The 23,232-nt window shown below is 40.2% G+C and overlaps 2 protein-coding genes across 6 annotated transcripts in view; one reads left to right on the top strand and one right to left on the bottom strand.

The window, feature by feature from the left end:
* Positions 1-1,809: 1,809 nt before the first annotated feature.
* Positions 1,810-4,660, top strand: SEC61G (SEC61 translocon subunit gamma). 2 transcript variants are annotated; one of them, XM_053971943.1, is made up of 4 exons: positions 1,810-1,916; positions 2,611-2,710; positions 3,669-3,771; positions 4,555-4,660. In XM_053971943.1, the coding sequence occupies exons 2-4, from the start codon at positions 2,617-2,619 to the stop codon at positions 4,562-4,564; spliced, it is 207 nt and encodes a 68-aa protein (XP_053827918.1). In that variant the 5' UTR covers positions 1,810-1,916; positions 2,611-2,616; the 3' UTR covers positions 4,565-4,660. The 2 variants fall into 2 exon arrangements, with proteins under 2 accessions (XP_053827918.1, XP_053827909.1); XM_053971934.1 differs by lacking the exon at positions 1,810-1,916 and having other exon boundaries at positions 2,592-2,710.
* A 1,293-nt stretch (positions 4,661-5,953) lies between these two features.
* TPK1 (thiamin pyrophosphokinase 1) overlaps positions 5,954-23,232 on the bottom strand; it is a 303,481-nt gene continuing 286,202 nt past the window's right edge. For 3 of the 4 annotated variants that reach the window (XM_053971913.1, XM_053971909.1, XM_053971925.1), the window contains one exon: positions 5,954-6,237. In XM_053971913.1, coding sequence (XP_053827888.1) covers positions 6,119-6,237 — 119 coding nt within the window. In that variant the 3' untranslated portion in view covers positions 5,954-6,118. The remainder of the gene's footprint in view (positions 6,238-23,232) is intronic. The other variant, XR_008435994.1, reaches the window with a different exon arrangement.

Raw genomic sequence — 23,232 nt, 5'->3', positions numbered from 1 at the left:
TTTAAAACAAAAATCTAATCCAAGCAGAAATCCGTGTCATGAATTGTTTCATACACATCTACTTTTTTCAGGTTAATTTTTTTCCCATTTAGTGCCTTTTTGTTACATCCAGTGTGAGGATGGTTCACAGCAAGGCTCCACATACAGCACAGCTGGAAATGTGAGTTTCCTCTGTTGATAAAGTCTCTGGGTGTGGTACTGAAGGGGAAAAACCCGAATAAGACAAAGCCCACCAAAATTCCTCTACATATGGAATCTCATTCAAAGGTTCAGCAATTTACTCTGCCCAATCACACACAGTGTGGGAATTAATGGAAGTAATTAATGGAAATAATTACTTCCATTAATCAGGCCCTTTGCTGCTTTCCTTAGGGATCTTCCATTCCTCTTCCTTCCATCCTGCCAGATGCAGACTGGCATCAAAAACAAGAGGCAAATTATACACATATCTGCTGTGGGAGGCCTCACTGACACTCTAATCTTTCTGTGCTGGTGTGCCAATGGAAGAGGTCCAGCAGAATTTGGCCAGCAAAATTACAGCCCCATCTGAGAAACTGCTGCAGGAATTATCATTCAAAACAAGATCCAATCCAAAGGCAGACTTCTGAAGAAAACTTGTAGAGAACCTCAAGCCAATAACCCTCCAATGCCAACTAGAGAGCTCATCTCTGAAGGAGGTCAGTAATACTGAGGGGCCTGCCCTTTGGCCAGAGACAAAGAAGGTGGCTGACAAAAAAAAACATGGAATGACCAGCAATTCCCTACTGTGATGTGATGGTACTTTACCTGTAATGAAGGCTGTCAGCAAAAATTTAAGCCCAGAAAATATTTTGTGCACACTTAGATGTAACAGGGAGTTGAGATCAGCAAAGCATTTGCTAAACTGGCTGCAGAGGCCCCACAGTCTGATGAATAATTAATAAGCTTTGGAGACTTAGTATAAACTCAAAGGTGGAGTCAACGAGGAACAGAGCTCTAGAGAATAACCATTAACATCAAAAGCAAAGTAAGGATAAAACCAGTAAATCCATTTTGTCTTTGTTCTTCCTTTATCTGTTACACGATGAAGCAGCAAGGAAGAGCTCCCTTTAGGCAGTGACGGCCCCTTTTCCCCCTCATGCAAGGAAATGTCCTACGCTACACCTGTGGTGCTGAATGTATGGAGCTTTCGCACTTTTGAGCACTGCACACGTCTCTACCCAAGAAAAATCCTGTGGTTTCAAAGGTGATGAACTCCCTTAGTTCACAATAGCTCCAGCATTCCTGAAAACCAAGTTTTACACTGTTTTTTTGGGTTTTTTTTTTTTTTTTTCATCTTTTCACCGAAGAGCATTTGTTACAGGCATATTCAGAGAATCCATTAGGTAGGAAAAGACCTCTGAGTTCATCGAGTCCAACCTATGCCCTAACACCACCTTGACACCTATTCCATGGCACTGAGTGCCACGTTCAGTCTTTCCTTAAACACCTCCAGGGACAGCGACTTCATCAGTTCCCTGGGGAGCCCGTTCCAATATCTAATCACCCTTTCTATAAGGAAATTCCACCTGATGTGCAACCTAAACCTCCCGTGGCACAGCCTGGGACTACGTCCTCTCATCGTTGTCCCTGTTTGCCCGGGAGAACAGTGACACCTTTTTCTCTTTATTTCCCGCTAGGACGCTCTCAGATCCCAAGGCTCCAAGGGCATGGGAAGCAAACGCACTGCCTGCCGAAAGCCGCACCGTCACTGGGAGGGCGGATCCGCCCTCACGGCACTGGCCGTCCCCGCCGGCGAGGCGGGAGGAGCGCCAGGCCCCGGAAACCGGAAGGGGAAAAAAAACCTCCAAGTCAAGCCCCGCCCCCAAAACCCGTCCCGCCCGCTGCGGTGACGTCACGCGCTCCGCTGCTCAGTGCGACGTGTCCCTCGGCCGGCGGTGAGGGCGGCTCGGGGGGTTCGGGTGTTCCCGGCCCTGGGAGACGGGGATCAGGCATAAGGGATAAGGGATGGGGCCTGGGCAGCGGGGATTGGGATGGGGAATTGCCGGGACTGCGGCAGGCAGAGGGACCTAGGCCGGAGCGAGGGGGAAGGGGGTCGCTGGGGACGGGAGAGGGGCCGGCATCGTACCAGGAGGCTCCTACCAGGCGGTCCGTATGGATTAGTGGGAGCAAATCCCTCCGGTGGGTGTCCTGCGTGCGGTGGCAATGCCGGCGCACGGCTGCTGTGAGAATAAGGCTCGGCCACATCATTCTCTCTTTATGCTCACCAGGCCCGGTAGCTTTTGGTGTGGGGGTCTCCTCAAACCAGCGACTTTTGTCTATTTAGAGGCCTTTGGTGGTGTTCTCAGAAACATGGCGTAGGACATGAGCTGAATACCCAAGTGTGGTGGAGCTGTTTTCCTCTTCTGGACTGAAAGGCACAATTTTCCATACTTTTGTCTTTTGCAGTTTGAAATAGGCCCTCATGTTTATTTCCTGCAAAGTGGAAGTATCTTAGGTTGGAATATGACACTTTAGGTTATCTTAAGCCTTTAACAAATTCTGTAGGTAACTGCTACTAATGTAATTAAAAAATTCTGGTTTTCAGTATATATGTGGAACCATTAATGCTAAATGTGTCTGTCTTTGCAGGCAATCATGGATCAGGTAATGCAATTTGTGGAACCCAGCCGTCAGTTTGTAAAAGATTCCATACGACTTGTTAAGAGATGCACCAAGCCTGACAGGAAAGGTAAAGCACACAATAAACCAGAACACAATCCTTATTTTGTCTTGTATCTTAGCACGTGTCTTTCCATACATCACTTCTGTTGACTCATTTGCTGTGGATGTTTCTCAGCTGCCAATATGAGATTTAAACTTGAGCTTTATTTGTCTGAATGTCAGTGTGTTTAAGGTTCTGGCTATAATAAACACATGTTTGTAGGTGTGTGAATGGCACTAAAATTCACTTTAGGAGAGATGTTAAGTAGCTGAAATTCAGTGCTCCACAGTTGTTAGTCATTGCCTAACTAGGACAGTAACAATTTTGTTGCTGGGAGTATTGAAGAGGAGGTTTTGGACTAGAGAGGCCCTGGAGAGAAGCTATAACTAAAACCAGAATGCAGCTGGTCCTCTGAAAGTTACAGTGCTTTATTCACATGCTCAGACTGAACAGGTCTATGACTTAAGTTTGCTATTGAGATCCGTAAGGAACTTCATTCCTTGTCAGACTGGCAGGTTTCTGCGGGGCTGTTGACCTTCTTAGTCAACTTCATGGTTGCTGTCCTAAAGTAATTGAAAATATCCCAAGTATTTGATTTTTGCAGGGTCTTGTGGTGCTGTCCTCCTGTGACAGACATAAATATAGATTTTCTGGTTTTGATGCTGTATTAGAGATTACTTTCAGGGCTTGTAGGGATGTAAAGGAAACATAATGGGATAGATGTTGTATGAATTGCCATTCATACAATTGTGGGTATTTTTGATTCTGCTTATCTAAAAAAGATTGTGATTGGCCATTCTTTGTAGAAATCCACATCTTCTCTCTGAAAATCTCATCTGTCTTCTAAAAAAGTGGATTTGTTTCTTGGCATCTGTGAGTGTTAACATGGTTCTGTAAAGAGAGATCTCTCCTTTGGTCACTGCGGTGCATGTCTATGCGCCATACATGAGACATCCTGACAAGTTTTTTTTTTGTTTTTTTGCAGAGTTCCAGAAGATTGCCATGGCAACAGCAATAGGCTTTGCGATAATGGGATTTATTGGTTTCTTTGTCAAATTGATCCATATCCCAATCAACAATATAATTGTGTAAGTGAATATGGCCTTCAGTTTCACTAAATTTTTACCTGTTCAGTTTTAAACAGAGGACATTAGTGAGCCCTACGAGACTCATGTTGCCTTAGTGTCTATGCAAAGGACTTTATGAACAATGTTAATGAACTTTATGTTAATTCAGCATGCTGCAAAGCATTAGATCCATAATTCTTAAGGTTTTTTCTGAGTATTCTTCTTCAAAACTGAACATCAGATATTTTGATTTTCAGTTCCTCATTGTATGTTTGACCATAGAACATTTACCTTATTTGGATCTTATATGCTCTTACTGTTTCCAGTTTATAGTTTGGGTATCCAAAGTAAATGGATGGATGATAAGGTAAAGAAAATGGAGTGGGTATGCTGTAGGATGACAGGGCACAGAACAAAGTTGGTCTTGTTTCATTTACTGAGTGCTAGATACATTTGAAACATTGTTTCATGTGTAACTGCATCCTGTAAAATCCCTTTTGGAATGAATGAAAATTTGAACTTCAAGTTGACTGGCATCATGGTACTGACATACTTAACAGTACCATATTCCCCAGGGCTAACGTGATCCCCTCTCCAGCACTGGAAGAGGCTAAAGACTGTTCTGTGTCCATGACTTCCTTATACCTGTAAGAGTGGTCATCTAGGCAAGGAGTGTTTGAAAATGGGAGATAAGCTGTGATGGTTGTCCTAACAAGGCAGTGGTGGGAGGATAAGTAAAATTTTAGGTGGGATCATTTGATCACACTATATTAGTTGAAACTGATTACTTTATTCTCTCAACAGAGGTGGCTGAATATTCATCATGAAGAAGACAGTTGTGACACCTGCTGCAATGATTTCACAGCTTTAATTTGTTTGATATTAAACAAGCTCAGTTTGCGTTTTCAAACGTTCTTGTCATCTTATTACTTTTTTAAAGTGTATGTGAGCATACCTGTCTACAGGCTTGCTTTTTTCTTTTCGGTAATAGTAGTTGTGTGCTTTACTTGTTTTGTTACTTCTTTTAACCATAGTAGAATCATTCATGTGGGAAGGAAGCTTGGAAGATCTTACTCCAATGTCCTGCTTGAAGCTGGATCAGTGTTGCATTCTAATGAGGTTGCCTAAGGTTTTCTCCAGTCAAATACTGAAAGCTTCCATGGGGGACACCTGTATGACCTCTCTTCAGGAGCTGTTTACAAAGCAGTAAATTAAGCTTTGGAACAGCATTGTTCCAGCAAAAGCAGACTGCAAGAAAACAGCCTTTCTATATCCTTTGAAGTGGTGTTGTAAAAGTGTATGGGAATTCCTGTCACTAATTTCTGGAATCACAATTATCACAAATTCCTTTCTGCATTTGGAAGTCATGCTAGGTTATAGTATGTACTTGACGTGGAAAAAAACCTTGTGCCAAACAAAGAAATGGCATTGCCAGTCCTTATTCTGATGACATAATTAAAAAACCCAAACATAATTGATTACTGAGATATACCATTTGAGGATAATTTAGGTGTCAGAGACAATAAGCAGTCCTTTAGCAAATCCACAATTTGCTCACACCATTGGATAGGATATATGCCCATTTTGGATCCTGTTCTGTATATAGAATCATATTGGCCCCTGCATGTTGACCTGGAAGTTTCCATTATTTTAAATGATTGCACATTTTGATTTTAAGAACAAAACCTGCAAAAACTCTGGTAGATGCAATGCTCTTCCTCCTCAGATTGAGGTAAAGACATTTAATTCACTTCAAAAATCTTACTGTATGCATTTGGTATTTGCAGAAGGTACAATGGTACTTCTGTTACAGAGTTTAAAAGCACTTAATACTGGGACACCTGATACACCAACTTGCTTCCTAAGTAGAAAAGTTCAATTATTACTATTCTTGAGAAATCTTCACCAGCACCTACATATGTTACAAACCAGGACAGAAAAATTAGGTTAGTTAATCTTGGTGCTATCACCTTGTCATACAGTTATACTATGTGCAACTTGGTACTATATTTCCTTTTGGCAGGAGGGGAAAAACAGTTAAGTATTGGAATAAAATACTTTGTAAAAGTAGCCTGAGCTAACCAGATAAGCAGCAGCAGTATCTTTACATTCATTTTGGTTTGTGGTTGTACTGAATGGCTGCTCATGCATCTTCTGATTAAGTAGTTTGATTTACCAGAATGAAGTACTCTATTACTGCAAGTAATTTTGATTGAATCTGAAGTGACTTTTATTTCAGACTTGTTTTTCATTCAATACAGAAAGTCAGTGCCTGCTTATATCTTGCAGCAGCTTTACTGTCTTAATTCAGTGAAATTTTGTAGTAATTTGAGTTGTGTTGGATCAGAAAAGGCAGCTGTAGCTGAGCTTATCTCTTGATAGCCATTGTCCACAGCAAAGGTTTGTCCGTCTCAATGGTCACAATCCCAGAGTTGTCATAGGTGTTGGAAGTACTGACGAGCGTTCCAAACTTCAGCACCTGGTTAGCTGTGAAAAGTAAGGAAGAGACTGAGTGGTTCTCTAAGACAATAAAAGGACATCAGTGCATTTGATTTGAAAGACCACTGCTCCGACAAAGAACAAAAAAGTAGCTGAATAAATTTAACCCAGACAAACATTACCTAGTTAGAAGGCTTGTATGAGATTTTTCAATTACCTGAAGAGGCAATAAATTAATCCCCAAATTAACAGTTTGAGTTTACAGCAGGTTATTTCAAAAGCAGTGTGTTGGATAATCCTCAGAGTTTCACATCTGGAAATTTGTATTTCATTAGAATCAGTTCAAGTATTAGTGCTAGAAAAGGCATTTAAAGTAAAACAAAGAGAATCTTATTGTAGCTCCAAACTTGGGATTTGCTTTAGCTCAGCAACAAGCCTATAATCTTTTAAAACCTGAACAGTTCTTGAATAAAGGCCAGCTGTTAAAAGTGATTTTATTTAACAACTTTGAATTAAGGGACTTGCATCTTTTCTTCTATTACATGTGAGGTAGGTGTTTGTGTACATTTGTTAGAGTGGCATTACTCTAACAAATAGCAAAGCATGGAGTTTAAGTTCTGCCTTTCATTTCTTGACTTTTTGAGATGGCATCATTTGCATGTTGTAAACATACCAACTTCCTCAAAGGCACTCTATAACTACTCAGTTCTGTGGTAGTCCTTGCTCATAGAAAGGTTCAGAGTAAGAATTCTAATACTATCCTTTGCTTTAGCTTGTAAAACAAGCCAAATGACGGCTCTTTCCTACTGGCACCTCAGAAAAACATTTCCATGGAAGATACAATGAGAGCTGCAGCTGGGGAGGATTGTTCTGGAAGATCAAGTTTGTGTGACCTACCAGAATTGCCAAATTGTGCATTGATACTAAAGTAAGAATTCTCTGAATTAGCTATTAAGTGATCTAATGCAAAGGATGATCTCCCTGTGGTCAAAAGGAATGCAAAACAACTTAGTAAGCTCGATTTTGTGATTTGCACAGGAGACACATTTTCCAGTGTTGGATATGAATGCTGGCTCTAGTAAACTTGGGTGTAGTGCATTACTACAATGCATGCACTGTCTGCCCCTTGCTGGAAGCTGCACAGGAGGAACTGATCTTGCCAGGCTCTATGGCTTTAAGAGGAAGGACATTCGGACAAAAGCCAAGACATGTAGCTCAGTATCTCTTCTGCCAAATCTGTGCTTGCTGCTACTTATTCCTGCTCCTACACTTGTTACTAGCTTGAAGTGAACTGAAGAGGAGGTTTCAGCTGCTAGCTGAATTTGTTGGTATGAGAGTAACACCCAAGTTTCACTACTGCAAATGGAAGAGTCCTGCCATTTGAAGTCCAGGAGCTAGGAGCGTAACTGCAACGCAGTGCAGAAATCCAGCAGAGAGAAAATGAAAAAAAAACAACCCAGTACTACTGTACTATATCAAAAATAAAGGTGCTAGATTCTGTTGGGATGCTTTTGGACACACAACAGTACCAGGCAGGCTCCTAGACAAATGCCAGGATGAATGAGTTTTGGTGTTTGCCTTTGGAAGACACAGCAGAGGCCACAGGGGCTGTGTCTTGCCAGAAAACACAGATTTCACCGTTCGCAGGTGAACAAGTCATCTAATGCTAAGGTAACACATGGGTAGAGTTCCCTGAGTAAAAATACTCCCAAAATATTGTATTAAGTGCTGTGGTCAAGCTATGAGTGTTTCCAGTCAGTTTTAAGTAGGAAAGAAGCTTAAATACTTTAAAACATTTGCTGTCACACAAATTACCTTCTTTTGGTTACTATATATTGAAACTTGAAGGGGGTGGGGAGGAAGAACTTTTTTTATGAACTGCTGTATAAACCCACTCATTTAGTATCATTTATTGCTTCTTGCTCAAGACTCAGAATAATACTTAATGTTTCACAGCTTTGCATATAAAATAATGGCTCTGCAGAAGTCAAGAATTAACAACAACATGGCAGCTAAACGAAACAAAACCTAAAGCTATATTTCTTAGTGCATAAAATCAAGTGAAAATGAGAGCCTTTTTTTTTTTTTTCCACTTTCAATAGAAAACTCTAGCCCACTAGATGGAGCCTTTAATCTTTATCAGGTTTTCTGCTGGGCAAGGATCACAGTGTGAAATATTGAAATGAAAAAAATGCACAAACTGTGAAACAGTACTGCTGATTCACGTGGCTCAAATGGACCAATTCCAAGCACGTGGTTTCACAATCAGCCAACATTTCAACTAACATAATTAAAAATGTATGTTTTTCCATTCAATAAATGAACAGTAATTAATGTAAAAGCCTAGGTTTGAGCTGGTAAAGGAAACAAGAGGATGTGCAAACCTACTGCTGCTAGGCAAACTTCCTGCTGTGTCATGCATTCTGATGGAAGTTTACAAGGTCAAAGAAGTGGTAAGTTTTATCAGTTCACATCTGATCCATTTCCTTTTTTAAAAATGAATTTCAGTGCTATTTGTTAAGTCCTACCAAGAACTTATGTCTTGGGGAAAAACATCCATTTTCACCTTTGAGATTACTTTTCAAGATATAGATTCCAAAGAAATCCACCTTTTTTTTTTACTATTTAGTATTTATAGTTTTGCTATAATTTGGTACCAAATTCAATTTTAATACAGGATTCCACACTGCGATAAAAAAAAAAAATCCAAATCTCAAAAACTCTGGAAATTCTATAATTTTTTAATTAAAGGAATGTTATTTTGGATCATTGAAAGCTTTCTTTTTGACCAATAGTAGTCTCTTTAAAGACTTGATTTAGATAAACCCATAAGTGAATAACTGAAATACTCCCCAGCATTAGAAGTTTTGTTTAGTGCTTTGATTCCAATCAAACTGAGTTTACTGATAATGGATTGTTGATGAGGAAAATACCCAGCTCCTCCTCAGTAGCTATACTGTTTTTTCATTACTCTCCATCTATCAAGCCAGCAAGGACTTCAGTACTAAAAGCAAATGCTGTTCCTGCCTTTTTTGGAGGGGGAGAAATAAACCCCATCAATATCCCTCCCCACCCAATGAAATCTATAATGAGACAGTTTTTTATGATGTGCCTTATGTTCTTACCAGTAACAAATTTCTGTCTGATGGATTGCAGCATACCACTTATTCAGACCTAAATATGGGCATGGAGAGGACTGACTTTGTTGGGGTAGTGGAGGAATGTTTCTCTAGCAGATTTGTTTTGTTTAGATGGTCTTTCAATCTGCCAGGGTTTGAGAATGTTGGACATAATTTAAGAGAAGAAAACTGAAGGCATGTAGGTGAGCTTCCCAAAGAAGCATAATCACAAAGATCATTACTTCTTAGACATCTTTTTTGCTGACCAAATTACATGACAGAAGAGATCTCAGTAATCACAAGACTGGCAATTTCCACTATTTCATTGCTCTTACTCTGATAATTTAAAAAGCGTATACAAATCTGCGGATGCTATATGAAAAATATTAATCTCAGAGGTAAAACTTTGAAAATTCATAAGTCTTATGGATGCAAGAACAACATTTGGAAATGTTAACAGAATGCGCCCTATAGGTAATTAAGTTACAGAAATAATCTAAAACCCCAAACCTAAAAATTTATTTTAAAATCTCATCCTATTTATACTTCTACCACAGAAGGGAGTTATTTTTGAGTGGCTGGTACTGAAAATCAGTTCTTTTTGAGTGGCTGGTACATAATCCTGGAAACCGAGAAATAGCGTACCCTAGTTATAACTAGATTGGAGGTCATCATATCAAGTGCTACAAAAATACTCTTAATATCAGGTAAGTCCTCTTAATGAATGTATCCATGATCTAGTAGACTTATAAACATAATTTCTATGTTCCAGTGTACTATTTAGGACATGTAAAGTTCAGTCCAGAGAAGAGTGCTTATCTATCTAAAAAACATATCAATCAATATTTCATGTACATCTTAGAAGCTGCACTTAAGCAGTGCCTGAGGAAGGCACGTTCAGAGAAAAACTTCATCCTAAACTTGTCATATATGGCAAAACCAAATTGTGTCAGGGTCTCACTACTGTCACCACAAATGACTAAGGACCAAAGACTACCATGTTAAGCATGTCCCACATAGACACTGTGATACTTATGCTATGCTGCCTTTTCTCAACTGTGTCTCAATTACTTCCTGAAATATGTAAAGTCACACCTGGCTGGTTTCCACCACTGAAAATAGAAACAAGGAAAGGAATACAAGCAGATTGCCACTGCTGGCATGAATGTGGGGAATATTAAAATAATTAATTATTAATAAAAAGCCGTATTATAGTGAATGTAATCCTCTTTCCCCTAGGCAAATGTTGCATCAAAATGATAGAAAATTAAGATCAATAAGCTGAAACACAAGCTAAAGTAAAATATTGAATCACCATTTGGTATCCTATTACAGTTTATCTGGAGAGGATTTCCCTGAAGGTCTGTTAGGAGCAAAAATCTGCATTTAAATGGAGATACATTAGTAATGCATGAGCTAGTACTTTGCAGGTCACCCTGTGTCTGTAGAACAGCAGCATTAATTTTGCTATTTACAAATAAAAATCCCAAGTAGATAGTGGACTGATCTTCCTTTCATTCCTCCTAGGTTTACACTTGTGGTTTAACTGACTTCACTGGAGTTAATCTTGATTTACACTGATGGATACAAAGGAAAAATTGGGTGCTTGATCTCTGTGCAGTGGGAACTGCAAAACTGGAAGTTGCAAATAACAGTAATTTACAATAAAACATGAATTATTTTCAATAGTGATACAACAGAAATACCATAAAGGCTTGCTGAATCTGCTGGGGGGGCGGGGCTGACTAGTCTGGTAGTCAGATTCCCTCAGGGCCAAAGGGAGTTTTCAATAAGCAGAAACTGCATTGGGCATTTTTTATAACTATTGTAACTTTGGGTACCTGGTTTTGTGGCACAGAACAATGGTTTTATAATCTCAATGCTTTCATACAAGCAGATTTATGAAAATGTTGAGAGGATATGGGAGGAAGGGGGGCCAGCAGGCAGGGCCAGGTGGCTTTTCCACTGGTTCAGGTGCTGGCAAAGACTCTTGACCTGGGCTCTCCAGCACAAGCTGCCTGGCCTCACACTGAGGGGAATCGAGGAGGTTGAAACAAAAGTTTAAAGGCTGTCAAAGCTTCACAATTTCATTTTAAAAGAGAAAAAATATATTAACAGAACTGTGTGTTCTACCCTGGATAGAAACCACCGATGTTGAGAGAGCCTTCAGAAATGCACATGAATGTCAGAAGTTTTCAAATTTATTTCCAGCACACTTTTTTTTCCCACATATTTTTTCCAGCTTTGTAATAATGGTGGCACTGCAAGAATAATAGCTCGAAGTCTTCCTGTCACATTACCTGCTTGGTGGCAATTTAAAATGATTAGGTGATAAAAATGATGCTAAGAAAGACTGCTTTCTACACTAAGATCTCTGCTGCTACTACTGCTTCACCAAGATCAACAAGCATCATTAACTCTACTGAGTTTCTACAGCTATTAGCAGCATTTCAGCACTACCAGCAAGATGTGCTTCTGTATTTGTTCAAAATCACATTAGCATCTTAACTTAATTAAAGGGGCCTGGAAAGTTAGACAAGGAAACTCTACATACTGTTTTCAGTAGTGCCTTTCTGGTCTAAACGTTATGATAAAGTTGTAGCAGGAGTGATCTAGCAAAACCATAAAGTAAGTCAGAGAAATAACTGTCTGGAAGACTGTTTCACTAAGCCAAAGGCAAAGCCAGGCTACAAAGTAATTTTTAGAATTGAGTTTAGCCAGTAAGAAGTAGGGTGTTTACTTAATTTTTGATGCTTTCCACTAAGTTTGTATGTTTCTCAAACTGCTAACAACTCTGAGGTGCTGTACAGGTGACAGGTACTATTTATAATAGTGTTAGAGCACTGAAGAAACAGCTGCAGAAATAAAATGTAGCTTCAGTTTGACAGTCGCTGCTGTAGAGATTTTGCATATAAGCTAGACAAAATTACTTGTTGCTATTTTGGTCTGTCTCTACTTCTGGTTGTGAGATAAAAAACACTATTCTCATGAGAAAAAGGGCAAGAGTGATACTGAAATGCATCAGCTAATGAATTGTCTTACTGCTAACTTGTCCATAAGACACCTCATAGCACACATCATCCTATTACGCTGTCATCTTTAGAGGCATTACTTAGTCACACAAAGCTGAGGATGGCAATCTGGTGCAACACTGAAACCTGAGATTAGCTAAAAACAATAGTGTTCTGTCACAGCATTTAGGTCTGAAGCTCTGGTTTGGCATGACAGCAAAGAACCTAAAAATACTTGCTATTTTGAATGCTGCTACACTGTCAAGTTGATATGATGAATGTAGCAGTGAAATCTACTGAATTTGTTAGAGAAAGATATCCAAATGATCCCAGCAATTGACCACAGACAGTACTGCAGAAAGGAGTGAAATTCCCCCTACATTCCTCATGACTGGGCTGTTGGAGACAGGGAAGAGAGATGGGAAGAGAAAGGAGAGGAAATCTTCCTCACCCAAATCTCAGGTCTAGGTACATCCATGTATTCAGGCTCTGAACAACATAACACCAGAAAAGTGTTTCAATTCAACCAGATCCAGGACTGATCAAGATCAACAAGTCACCTCTAGCTACAGTAATTTTCCAGCGCTTCATATACAAATTAAAAAATCCTCTCTCACAAACCCCTATATATCCTTCAACAGGTTTTAAAGTGTGATATTAGTTATGAACAGAACACAATGTTAATTATTTTTCTCTTCTATTCTTTGAACTCCTGCTAAATCCTGTCACATTTAGATTACTGTATCTGTAAGAAGAAGCAAAGAGGATTTTAAAGCACATTCATAATACAAGTTTTTTAGCTTCTGTATGCATACCATTGTTCCCATAATTTGCAAAAATGTGCAGACACAATGATTATTTCTGCATCAATCAAACTGGGCCTGTAGGTGAAATATTGGTATATGGATATTTACTCAGTAAATACCTATACATGTTGGGTGAAATGAGGATCTCATTTAATTGCTCCATGGAGAAAAACAGCAGCAATGCCATAAATATTTCACAACAGTCTTGGCCAACTGCTTATATCGCCTACCACTGTGTAGGATGAGTCCCCAACAGCAAGTCTCCCAAGAATTTAGCACTTCTCTGCTTTCTGTGGTGGGGATATGATTTTCCTTAGGGAGTTGATCTAAAGCCAGTTCCTTAGCCAGCCCTAAAAAACAAATTTAAGCAAGCTGTCTTCTTATTGCTACTGCCAGCACCAGCTCAGCACCATATCCAGAGTCCTGTTCTGCTGCACACATTGCTCCATCACTGGGCTTCAGTGCCAAAATTAAATAGATTTTGGTAGCAGGAGGCTACAGGGGTGACTTCTCAGTGAGAAGCTGCTGGAAGCTTCCTCTATGTCCAACAGAGCCAACCCCAGCCAGCTCCAGAACAGATGCACTGCTGGCCAAGGCTAAGCCAACCAGAAATGATGGTAACACCTCTGTAACAACAGATTTAAGACAGGTTAAAAAAAAAGTTATTGCACGCAGATATAATTGTGGTCCGAGAGGAACAAGAATGCGTGAGAAGAACAACTTCAAAGACAACAAGGTCAGTGAAGAATGAGAGGGAGGAGGTACTTCACGTACTGTATTTGAGATTCCTCTGCAGGCTGTGGTGCAGACCTTGGTGAGGCAGCTGTACCCCTGCAGCCCATGGAGGTCCATGGATGTACAGAGATCCATTTTCAGCCTGTGGATGAGTCCCACGCCGGAGAAGGTAGACAATCAAAACAGGCTGTGAACCTGGGGTAAGCCTATGCTGGAACAGGCTCCTGGCAGGGATCTGTGGACCCATGGAGAGGGGAGCCCATGCTGGAGCAGGTTTCCTGGTAAGGCTTGTGACCCTGTGGGGGACTCACGCTGGAGCAGCATGTCCTTCAAGGACTGCAACCTGTGGACTGGGACCCGTTCTAGGGCAGTTTGTGAAGAACTGTAGCCTGTGGAATGGGCTCCTGGAGAAGTTCACAGAGGATTATCTCCGTGGGAAAGACTCCATGCTGGAACAGGAGAAGGACTCCTCTACCTCAGCAGTGGCAGAAACAACTCGTGATGAGCCAACCATAATCACCATTCCCTGTCTCCCTGTGCTGCTAGTGGGGATGAGGTAGAGCCTGAGAAGGAGGGAGGGGTGGGGAGGAAACAGTGTTTTTGTGATTTATTTCTCAATATTCTGCTCTGATTTTTTTAGCAATAAACTAAATTAATATCCCCAAGTTCAATCTGTTTTGCCCATGACAGTAATCAGTGAGTGTTATCTCCTGGTCCTTATAAATAAACCTTTCATTATATTTTCTCTCCCCTGTCCAGTTTTGAATGGGAGTAATAGAAAAGCTTTAGTGGGTGCCTGACATCCAGCCAGGGTCAACCTACCAGAGGGGTCCAACACATTGCATATTTAAACCTTTCCCCTGCCAAGTCCAGCTCCCACCAGAACTGACCTAGTTCACAGCTGCTCCATTCAGACTCTTGGGTGGCCCCCAGGAGCCCCACACTCTCTTGACCACCAAGAGTTACTTGCTCCAAGACCTCAGTCAAGCTGCCAGACCAGAAAGACTATTGAACTCTGTCAGAATGGTGGATCTGGTGCTCAAAAAGCTCCCCTGACCACAAGGAAGCAAACAGCTGCCTTCACCTGTGAGCAATGGTCAAGGTGCAAAAAAAGATACATGCCCTGCCACACTGAATCCCAGGACAGCTGTTTGCATTACGGCTTGCTCCGGGCAAGGGCATCACCAGGCTTGAAAGCAAGCTGCGGCCCCTCTGAGCTGCTAGCACAAATAACAAACTTCAATCAAATTAAATCCCTGACAAACAATTTTATTATGCAAGCTTTAACAGCAAATGGCACCATTTCCTAACAGAGTTTTATGTAAATATGGTATTATATTTACACAAAAAATGAAGAGAACAAACTGGAATATTCATCCTTATGCACAAAAGGCACCCTTAATAAAGCAGCTGTGCTTTTGTCTAAAATATTTCTCTGGAAGGGGGTAATTATTATTTAAAAAAACCCACACTGATCTGCTCCTGACAGCTCACAAGGTACATGTTCATCTACTTGCTCTCCCTGACAGCTGATCTATTCTAGGCACACATAACTAACTAATAAAGACTATTATAGTTCTGATAGAAAAGTAATTCCATTTATCTTTACTCTTCCTACCAGCACTGCTTCCTTTCAGTGTTGGGGAAGGATGCTGTATGAGGTTTCTAAAATGTGGTTATTTTCACCCCTACTATTTCCATGCATTACTTAGAATTTTAGATTGCTCTGCTTTCTTGAGAAAAAACAATTTGACACAGATAGCATCATTCTGAGGATGAAGCAAAAGTACTTATTTCTGTTACAAAATGTCCCCCTAGATCTGCATGTGAACAACTAAGATTTTTGATTTTTAATTTTATTACTTTGTCTTTCTGTTAACAAATAATTAATATGATTACTAATACCCTATGTACCTCTAATGTCCATACGATTTCAATTACAAAGCCATTACTGGTATTTATTAATTCTATTCAATTTATCTTCAAACTAGCATCTTAAACTTACAACATTAGTAGACATTCATGGAACTGCGGCTCCTCCAAACTTGCTCACTAGAGTCCAGCACCATTTATGTGTTGCAACCCTTGAGACAGAACATGAGATTCAACAGGAGACTGCAAGCTACACTGTTTATAGTTCAGAAGCACTCAATTGGATTAGATGGCTCTCCATGTCCTCCAAAAAATAAAGGATTGCTTTTGAAACAGTGCTGCCCATTGCATCTTTCAATCTCCCTTCTTTCTAAGCTTTAAAGTCAGTTTTTCAGAAAGAAAAAATTCAACAAAAAATGTAACTTATGACACAGCACAGCCTATTTTAGCTGGTATTAACCACTTCACCCACCATCAGAGCCCTTTGCTTCAGGAAGGCCACGGGAAGGGTATCTGCCACGTATATGAATTAGTAAGTCATTGCATATCATTCATTTAATGTTCCTGGCTGTTTGCTTTTACCGTGTTTTTTTTTCAGGGATGCAAGGTTAAGATTTGTTATCAATGCTGCTGAATACAAACATCACCTATATAATGTTTATCCCAAAATGAAAAAAGATGTTTGTCATTAGAGGCAAGTCCTAAGTCATTGACTGTCTAGAACGTCATTCAAGTGGAAAACTCACTACTGAGAATCTGTTAGCTGGCTGTGTACTCTCAGCAAAATCTGATTGATTTCCAGTAATGATTTCCAATATGAACAGTGCTCTTCATATTGGTGTGCTTCTTCCTCCTGACCTGAAAAGCCTTTTTAGCCCTGCTCCCCACCCTCTTCTCCCCTCTGCAAACCAGCTCAGCTACTTGTCCCTTACATTCAGAAACATGCCATGGACTTCCAGGCTCCCTGCAATGATTCAGTGGCTCGGGGGATCTTTTCTTCAGCTTCTTCTTCTCTAGAGAGGAGAGCCTCAGCAGGGCTGTAGCAAGCTTTCTGCCCAGGCTGAGAGGAAGGAAATGCTTCTGCATTAATCACACAGTGCCGTGTCAGGCACTGCCCAGGCCAGGTGGTGTAAGCCCTTGGACCTAAAACACAGAGGCCGAATGCACCACTAAATTAATGTAGTGCTACATGGTGCAGTCAAAGACATTAAAGTTTTAAGACTGCAATTGATTATATGTAGCTCAACTTTCAAACACACTGGTCAAGATGGATTGCAACAGTCATGCCATGGCACAGTGATGCATGTCAGCAGGCTCTCAGTTTTACTGTACAGAGGACTTGACATTGGCTTTTAACTTACCAATAAACTACCCTAACACACTGCAAGAAGTGGGAAGGAAAAGGAACTACAAATCCAACAGTCACATGTAAAATAAAAGACTACACCAACTACACTACAGCTTGTCTGCTGCCAACAGCACTTGGTGTTAAAAGAACATGGTGGTTGCAATTGCCAAGAAAGGAAAAACGTCCTCAAACAGCCTATTTTTTTAGGCTCATGGAGCTTCCATAAAGTAAATCTGTCTTTAGCCTAGAATGTTCGTTATCGTACCTGAAATGACTGTCATCTTCAATCATTTATAATTTCTCATTAATTATCAGTCTCTGGGGCATACTGTAGGAGAAACATTCCTATCAACATCTAAGAAAGCTACATTTCTGAATTATATTTTGAACTCAAAATTGAAGTGGTGAGACACTGGAACAGGTTGCCTAGAGAAGTTGTGGATATCCCATCCCTGGAAATGTTCAAGGCCAGGTTGATGGTGTTTTGAGCAACCTGGTCTAGTGGGAGGTGTCCCTGCCCACAGCAGTGGAGTTGAAACTAGAGGAACTTTAAGGTCTCTTCCAAACCAAACTGTTCTATGATTCTGTGAAATATGATTGTATCTTATTTGACATTGCTTTTCCCATCCTGGCCACTTGTTGTACTCAATATTTTCTACTGTTTGTTTTGCTGTCACTTCACAAACAAATATGATACATAGCAGAATTTCATTGACATAAAGTATTTCACTGATTATTTAAAATCACTAGATGTGAAATTCTTTTTTATTTTGAAGATATGGAAAATTTTGCTGAAAGCAAAATTATCTCAGAGGAAAAGCAAACTTTAAATTACTATTACAAATTTCTGTTAGTTCTAGAAACAATGCTAGCAGCTTAAATTCCTCTTAAACTGACATCTTCCTTAAAAGTATTGAAAAGGTTAGAAAAAATAGCACTTTTTTGCTGTACTATTCTAAGCAACATAAAACACCCAGAAAACACCCCATCACTGATGTCCACGTGATTACAAAGTAAATAGAAATACCTAAGAACATAGTGACATATCTGAAGATTAATCCTCAGGTATTTCAACCAGACCAGACACATTATAATTAGCCAAATGCAGAAGTCTTGAAGCAAGTGAGCCCTACAGCTCTATTCCCCTCTTGGAAGATGTGAGTATAGGTGCATATTCTTCTTAATATCACAGTTTTAGAAGGATATTGTTATGTATCACTACAAGATATCCAGTGATGACGAAGAAGTTGGTGTAACCCTGAGATAAGCCTCAGAACCTAGAGATGTCTCATGCAAGTTTTGAACCCAACATCAAGCCTGGGGATCTCTGAACAGATACATCTACTTCATAATTTAAGGCATGGCAACCTATCAAAAGGTGTGTCTGTTCCAGAATAGGCAGCACTGCTCTTCTAGAAACAGGCAGGCTTGTTTCAAGACCATCAAACTACTATCTCATGTGTGCCCACTACAAAGCAGCCTTCATGAGACTAAGGGAAGCACTTCACCATGAAGCCCAGAATCAGGAAGAAATTCTGATAAGAGCTTAAAGCTTACTGGAGGGTGGGTTTAGAAAAAAAACAAGTTAAACACCAACATTTCCAGGAAGACCTGGAGAACCTTGCAAGTTCTGTACAGAACTAATATTGATGAGCCTTGCAGCACTGAGGTAAGGACATGGCAAGAGGTTTGTCATGTCACATGCAAGAATGGAACCTGGATGACACAGATTTTGAAGGGCTCATTTATAGCTACTTAAGCACAAAAGAGACCATTAAAGTATCATGTGTAAGAGCTGTGAGCAACAGTATAGTTATACAACTTCTAATATACAACTTCACATTGGCAGCCAGGGAGATAAATCTCTGCTGCTTTGAAAGGGTATCCATAAATAGCCATAGCACTCTTCAGCAAAGCACAGGACCTTTTAGGAAGGCCAGAATACTGCAGGAAGCTCTTACTCAATTATACCTGAAGTCAGTCAGCCATGAAGGATGCCTTACACAAGTCTCACATGAAAACTATACTGGAAATGGACTTTGAAAACAATGCTTCAGAACAGAAAAGTCCCTCAAATCTATCATTTTGGGAGTGGGAAGAAAAACTAGCAAAGATTTAACAGTAGAAAAAACATGCCTTGGAAAGCTTGCCTTGCTGTAGCTGTCTAAATTCACTAAGTGCAGCTTTCTTAGCCTAACCTCTGCTGCCCACAGGTGAATGCTCCTGTTAAGAAGTTTTGCTCCCTCTCTTGAATCATGGACTTCAGAAGTCAGGGGATGCTGAATGCAGCACTGTAATTTGTAGAACACAGAATGGACAATATCATTGATGCAGTGTAATTAGCCATTTCCCCCCTCCCTGCTGTGATTAATGGTGTGGACAGGAGGTCTGCTGGCCGAGCTCACACACGATTCTGGCCCTGGAGGCATGACCTATATAGAGCACCGTGTGAATGCTTACATGAGAGATTGGCAGGCAGAGACAGCTCTGGGAGCCTTTGTTATTGTCCGGTTTCCTCTTTCCTGAGCTCCTCCAGCTTGCACAATCTGTGTAACCTCTGGGAAGGCAGCTTTAGAATTGGCTTACTTGATGGAAAAACTTGATACATATGATGCAAAGTAATGAGTAATGTGACAGTGATTGACAGCTAGGGGAGAAGAGGAGGGGAAAGTGGAGTTAAGCTGGGTATTGTGTGAAGAAGCAGAAGGAAGAAGGAAAAAAGGAGAGTTCCTCATTACAACAGGTGGGGGAGATGAGAGTTTTTGGGTTTTATAATAATAATCATTATTAAAGTCACTTAAGTTGACACAAGTTTATGATGATATAAATAGTACCCCAGTGATTACTGGATGTTTTTCTTCAAAATTTAATCTTCCCCAAACAGAAAATAATTAATAAGTGTAGGAGGCTGACAGCATACTCCCTCTTCACATTTGTGAACAGGCCATGTGATGTGAATAGAAACCCCAGGGCCTGGTCCTATCTGCACTTCCACTGATACACTGTGCTCCTCGAGTATGCATTTAAGGTGAGTCAGAACTTGCCTGCCAGCTTCTCATTTCCTTCTCCCTTACACTGTGAAGTCAGTTGTAATTTTTAGTGAATGATGCAATTACATTGCCTTGTACCAAGCAAAAGTGCACTGATGCTTTACTGCTTTTTGAGTTTGGGTCTGAAAACAGAATAAAAGGCTGTAATTGATTCCATCAGCATGGTATGTTTTTTTTTTTTTGGTTTTTTTTTTTTTTTGGTTTTTTTTTTTTTTGGTTTTTTTTTTTTGTTGAAACAAAAAAAAAAAGTGAAAACCCAGAGAACCTTCCTTCCAGTAGAAAAATGAACTGAAAATGTGAAATTTCTCACTTTTTTTGCTTTAGGAGAGGTACATGCCCAAGAGACATCCTATCTTAGTTTATATCTTAGTTTATCTTCAGCTGACCAGTTTGGTTCTGGACCACTGGCATGGAAAGTTGAAATCTTGGGGGAAAAGAAAAAGGGAGGAGCAGAAATTATAACAACTTGAAGACACTTGTGGCAAAACTAGAGATAGCAATTATATATCAAAGAAGAAAGGGCTTATTTGAACAAATCCCAACTGGCTCTTATTCTTAGTTATGAGTAACAAGACCCTTTTCCAGAGCTCCAGAAGGCATACTAGAAATCACTACTCGTTGCTGCTTTTTGGAAAGTTTTGCAAGTGTCTTAGAATATGCCATGCTTGCATTCAGCCTAAGGGAACTCCCATCATTAGAAAACAGGTTATGCTGTAGTTTTCCTCCTGCTGCCTATATGCAAGCAGCTCAGTACAACAAACACATAGGAGATAAGGTTAGGAAATTACAGGCACAGTAGTTGTCTGTCTGTCAATACAGAAATCTTTTCTTCCAGAACACAAACAAATGGTTTGGGGATTTTTTGTTTAAATCCCAATCTTCTACAGTTACTATTACGAGACCACATGCCACAGCACACTCACTTTGATGTAGCATTAATATCAGTATTTTAGCAAGTTCTGTGTGCAATCATAATGTGCTGAAAGAGCAAAACATCTTCTCAAAACCTTTTAGTTGCTAAGGGGGACTAATTTCAGCATCTATCCCTCTGAAAATCCTACAACTAAAACCTCTGTAATCCAGGGTCATCTCTGCAAAAGATCTGCAAGTCAAGATGGGTCATGACAGGTCAAACTTTGAATATAGTTCCTGCTTTGAAAACACCTGGTAGGTCTCTCTATCATTCCTTAGGGATGAGGGGATCAAATAGTACAAACCTTCAGGCCAATTGAGTACATTCATTACCACGTTCAGGGACAACTGCAACTGCAAGACACATGCACACATCTTTAGGGTAAATGCATATCTAATTTGGACCTTATCTACTCAGTCTACTTCACTGCTCATTTCTGCAGGCTACAATTCAGAGAGGAACTAGATCATGTGCTCAACTCACACTTAACATAGAAACCTCAGCACCCCCTGTGCTGTACTGAATTGAAGTCCAAAGAACATCTTTTAAAATTTCTGACCATATAACATGATGGAAAAAAGACAGAGAAATTTGCAACCTCTCAAAATAACATATGGACCCCACAGTGTCTTTAATTCTTGATATAAAAAGCTTTACATTTTGGCTTGCATACAGAACTTCAAAACCAAAACACCTTTGCTGAGAAAGTTCTAGTGTTCAAAAACTACTCAGACTTGACACTATATGGGCTCCTTCGTTTTTGTTGCAACTTCATTATGAAGGAGGAAAGTTCCTTAACTTGTCACATTTAACCAAAACTGGGTTGATCTGACCCTAATAGCAATGAGCTGATTCTAGGAACACATGAAAGTCCCTTGCTACTTTTCAAAATAGTACAAGCAAGAGTTATCTTTTCCCCAATTTCTCAAATACCCCTTTTCTATCCATCCACTGCTAAAATGAGAGACGTATACTTAGAAATTCATCCTGTGAAGTGTTTAAGACATTCTGATGGCTGCAATTTATCAACATAAATTACTGTACTTCACAGCAATGCTCCTGTCATAAGAAAACACCATGTGCCCTAAATTGTCTGCTGCCCTCTCCAATAATCAGCCTACTTTTTAAGATCTAGAGATTTGCTGATAAAGGACACCTCAGTGCATACAGCGACAAAAAAAAAATTGAGTTTCATACACATCACTGGAAACTGCTCTATTAATCTTTAGATTGGGGTCATTTTTCTCTTGTGATGTGGTAATAGATTACTTTAAGAGAAAATGGGGAAGAGCACCCAGACAGGGGCCTACTGAATACTAAGCAAGTTTGCCTCCTTCCATCTTGGTCTAATCCTGAAATATATCTAATGGCCAAAGCTGCTGTTTACTCTGTATCAACCATTGCTGATGCAGAAGGAGCACATTATGTTTAGTGTCATCAGCCTGCCCCCCCATCTCCTCAAGCATCCTCTGCCATAAGACCCAGCACTGCTCCTCTTCTCTCCCTGATCACAACACATTTTGCTGGTTCCAGCATCATCACTCACCTGCCCAAGAGCTCCTGAAATCCCATATCCAACCTGCTTTGCAGTTATTTTTTTTTTATTTTCTCTGGGAATCAAAACCTACTCTCTTCTGGATAAGCACTCTGATCCCCTGTCTTTTCTCCTGTGTTGATTCAGTCTCTAAGTTAAAACATATAGCAAAGACTTTCTCTGTCTCATTCCTCAATCCCTCAGGATGAGTCCTCTGCATGGTACCAGACATTGAGCCCCATATTTAATGTTCTTTTGTTTCAGGACATTTAAAACTGCATGAGGAAAAACATACATGAAAGTGCCTGGGAGTAAATTACGAAGGGAAGTGGCATCATGTTCTTCAGAGCCTTTGTCAGTCTTGATTTTTATAGTATTCTTCCCACGTGTGAAAATTATGATTACCAGCAGCATAGGAAATGCCCACCACTGTCTTTAGAAGCACAATTCTCCATCCACAAAACAGACATCAGTGGAGCGCCCTTTGTGCAAATCACAGAATCACAGAACAGTGTGAGTTGGAAGGGCCCCAGATGGATCAATGAAGTCCAACTCTTAACTGAATAGCCCATATGGGGATTGAGCCCATGACCTTGGCATTAATTGCATCATGCTTGCACCAAATGACCAAGAGCAAGGGTGTTGTGCCTTTGGC

This window comes from Vidua macroura, chromosome 1, assembly GCF_024509145.1.
Source record: "Vidua macroura isolate BioBank_ID:100142 chromosome 1, ASM2450914v1, whole genome shotgun sequence".
NCBI classification, from domain to species: Eukaryota; Metazoa; Chordata; class Aves; order Passeriformes; family Viduidae; genus Vidua; species Vidua macroura.
This window is presented reverse-complemented; position numbering and strand designations above follow the sequence as displayed.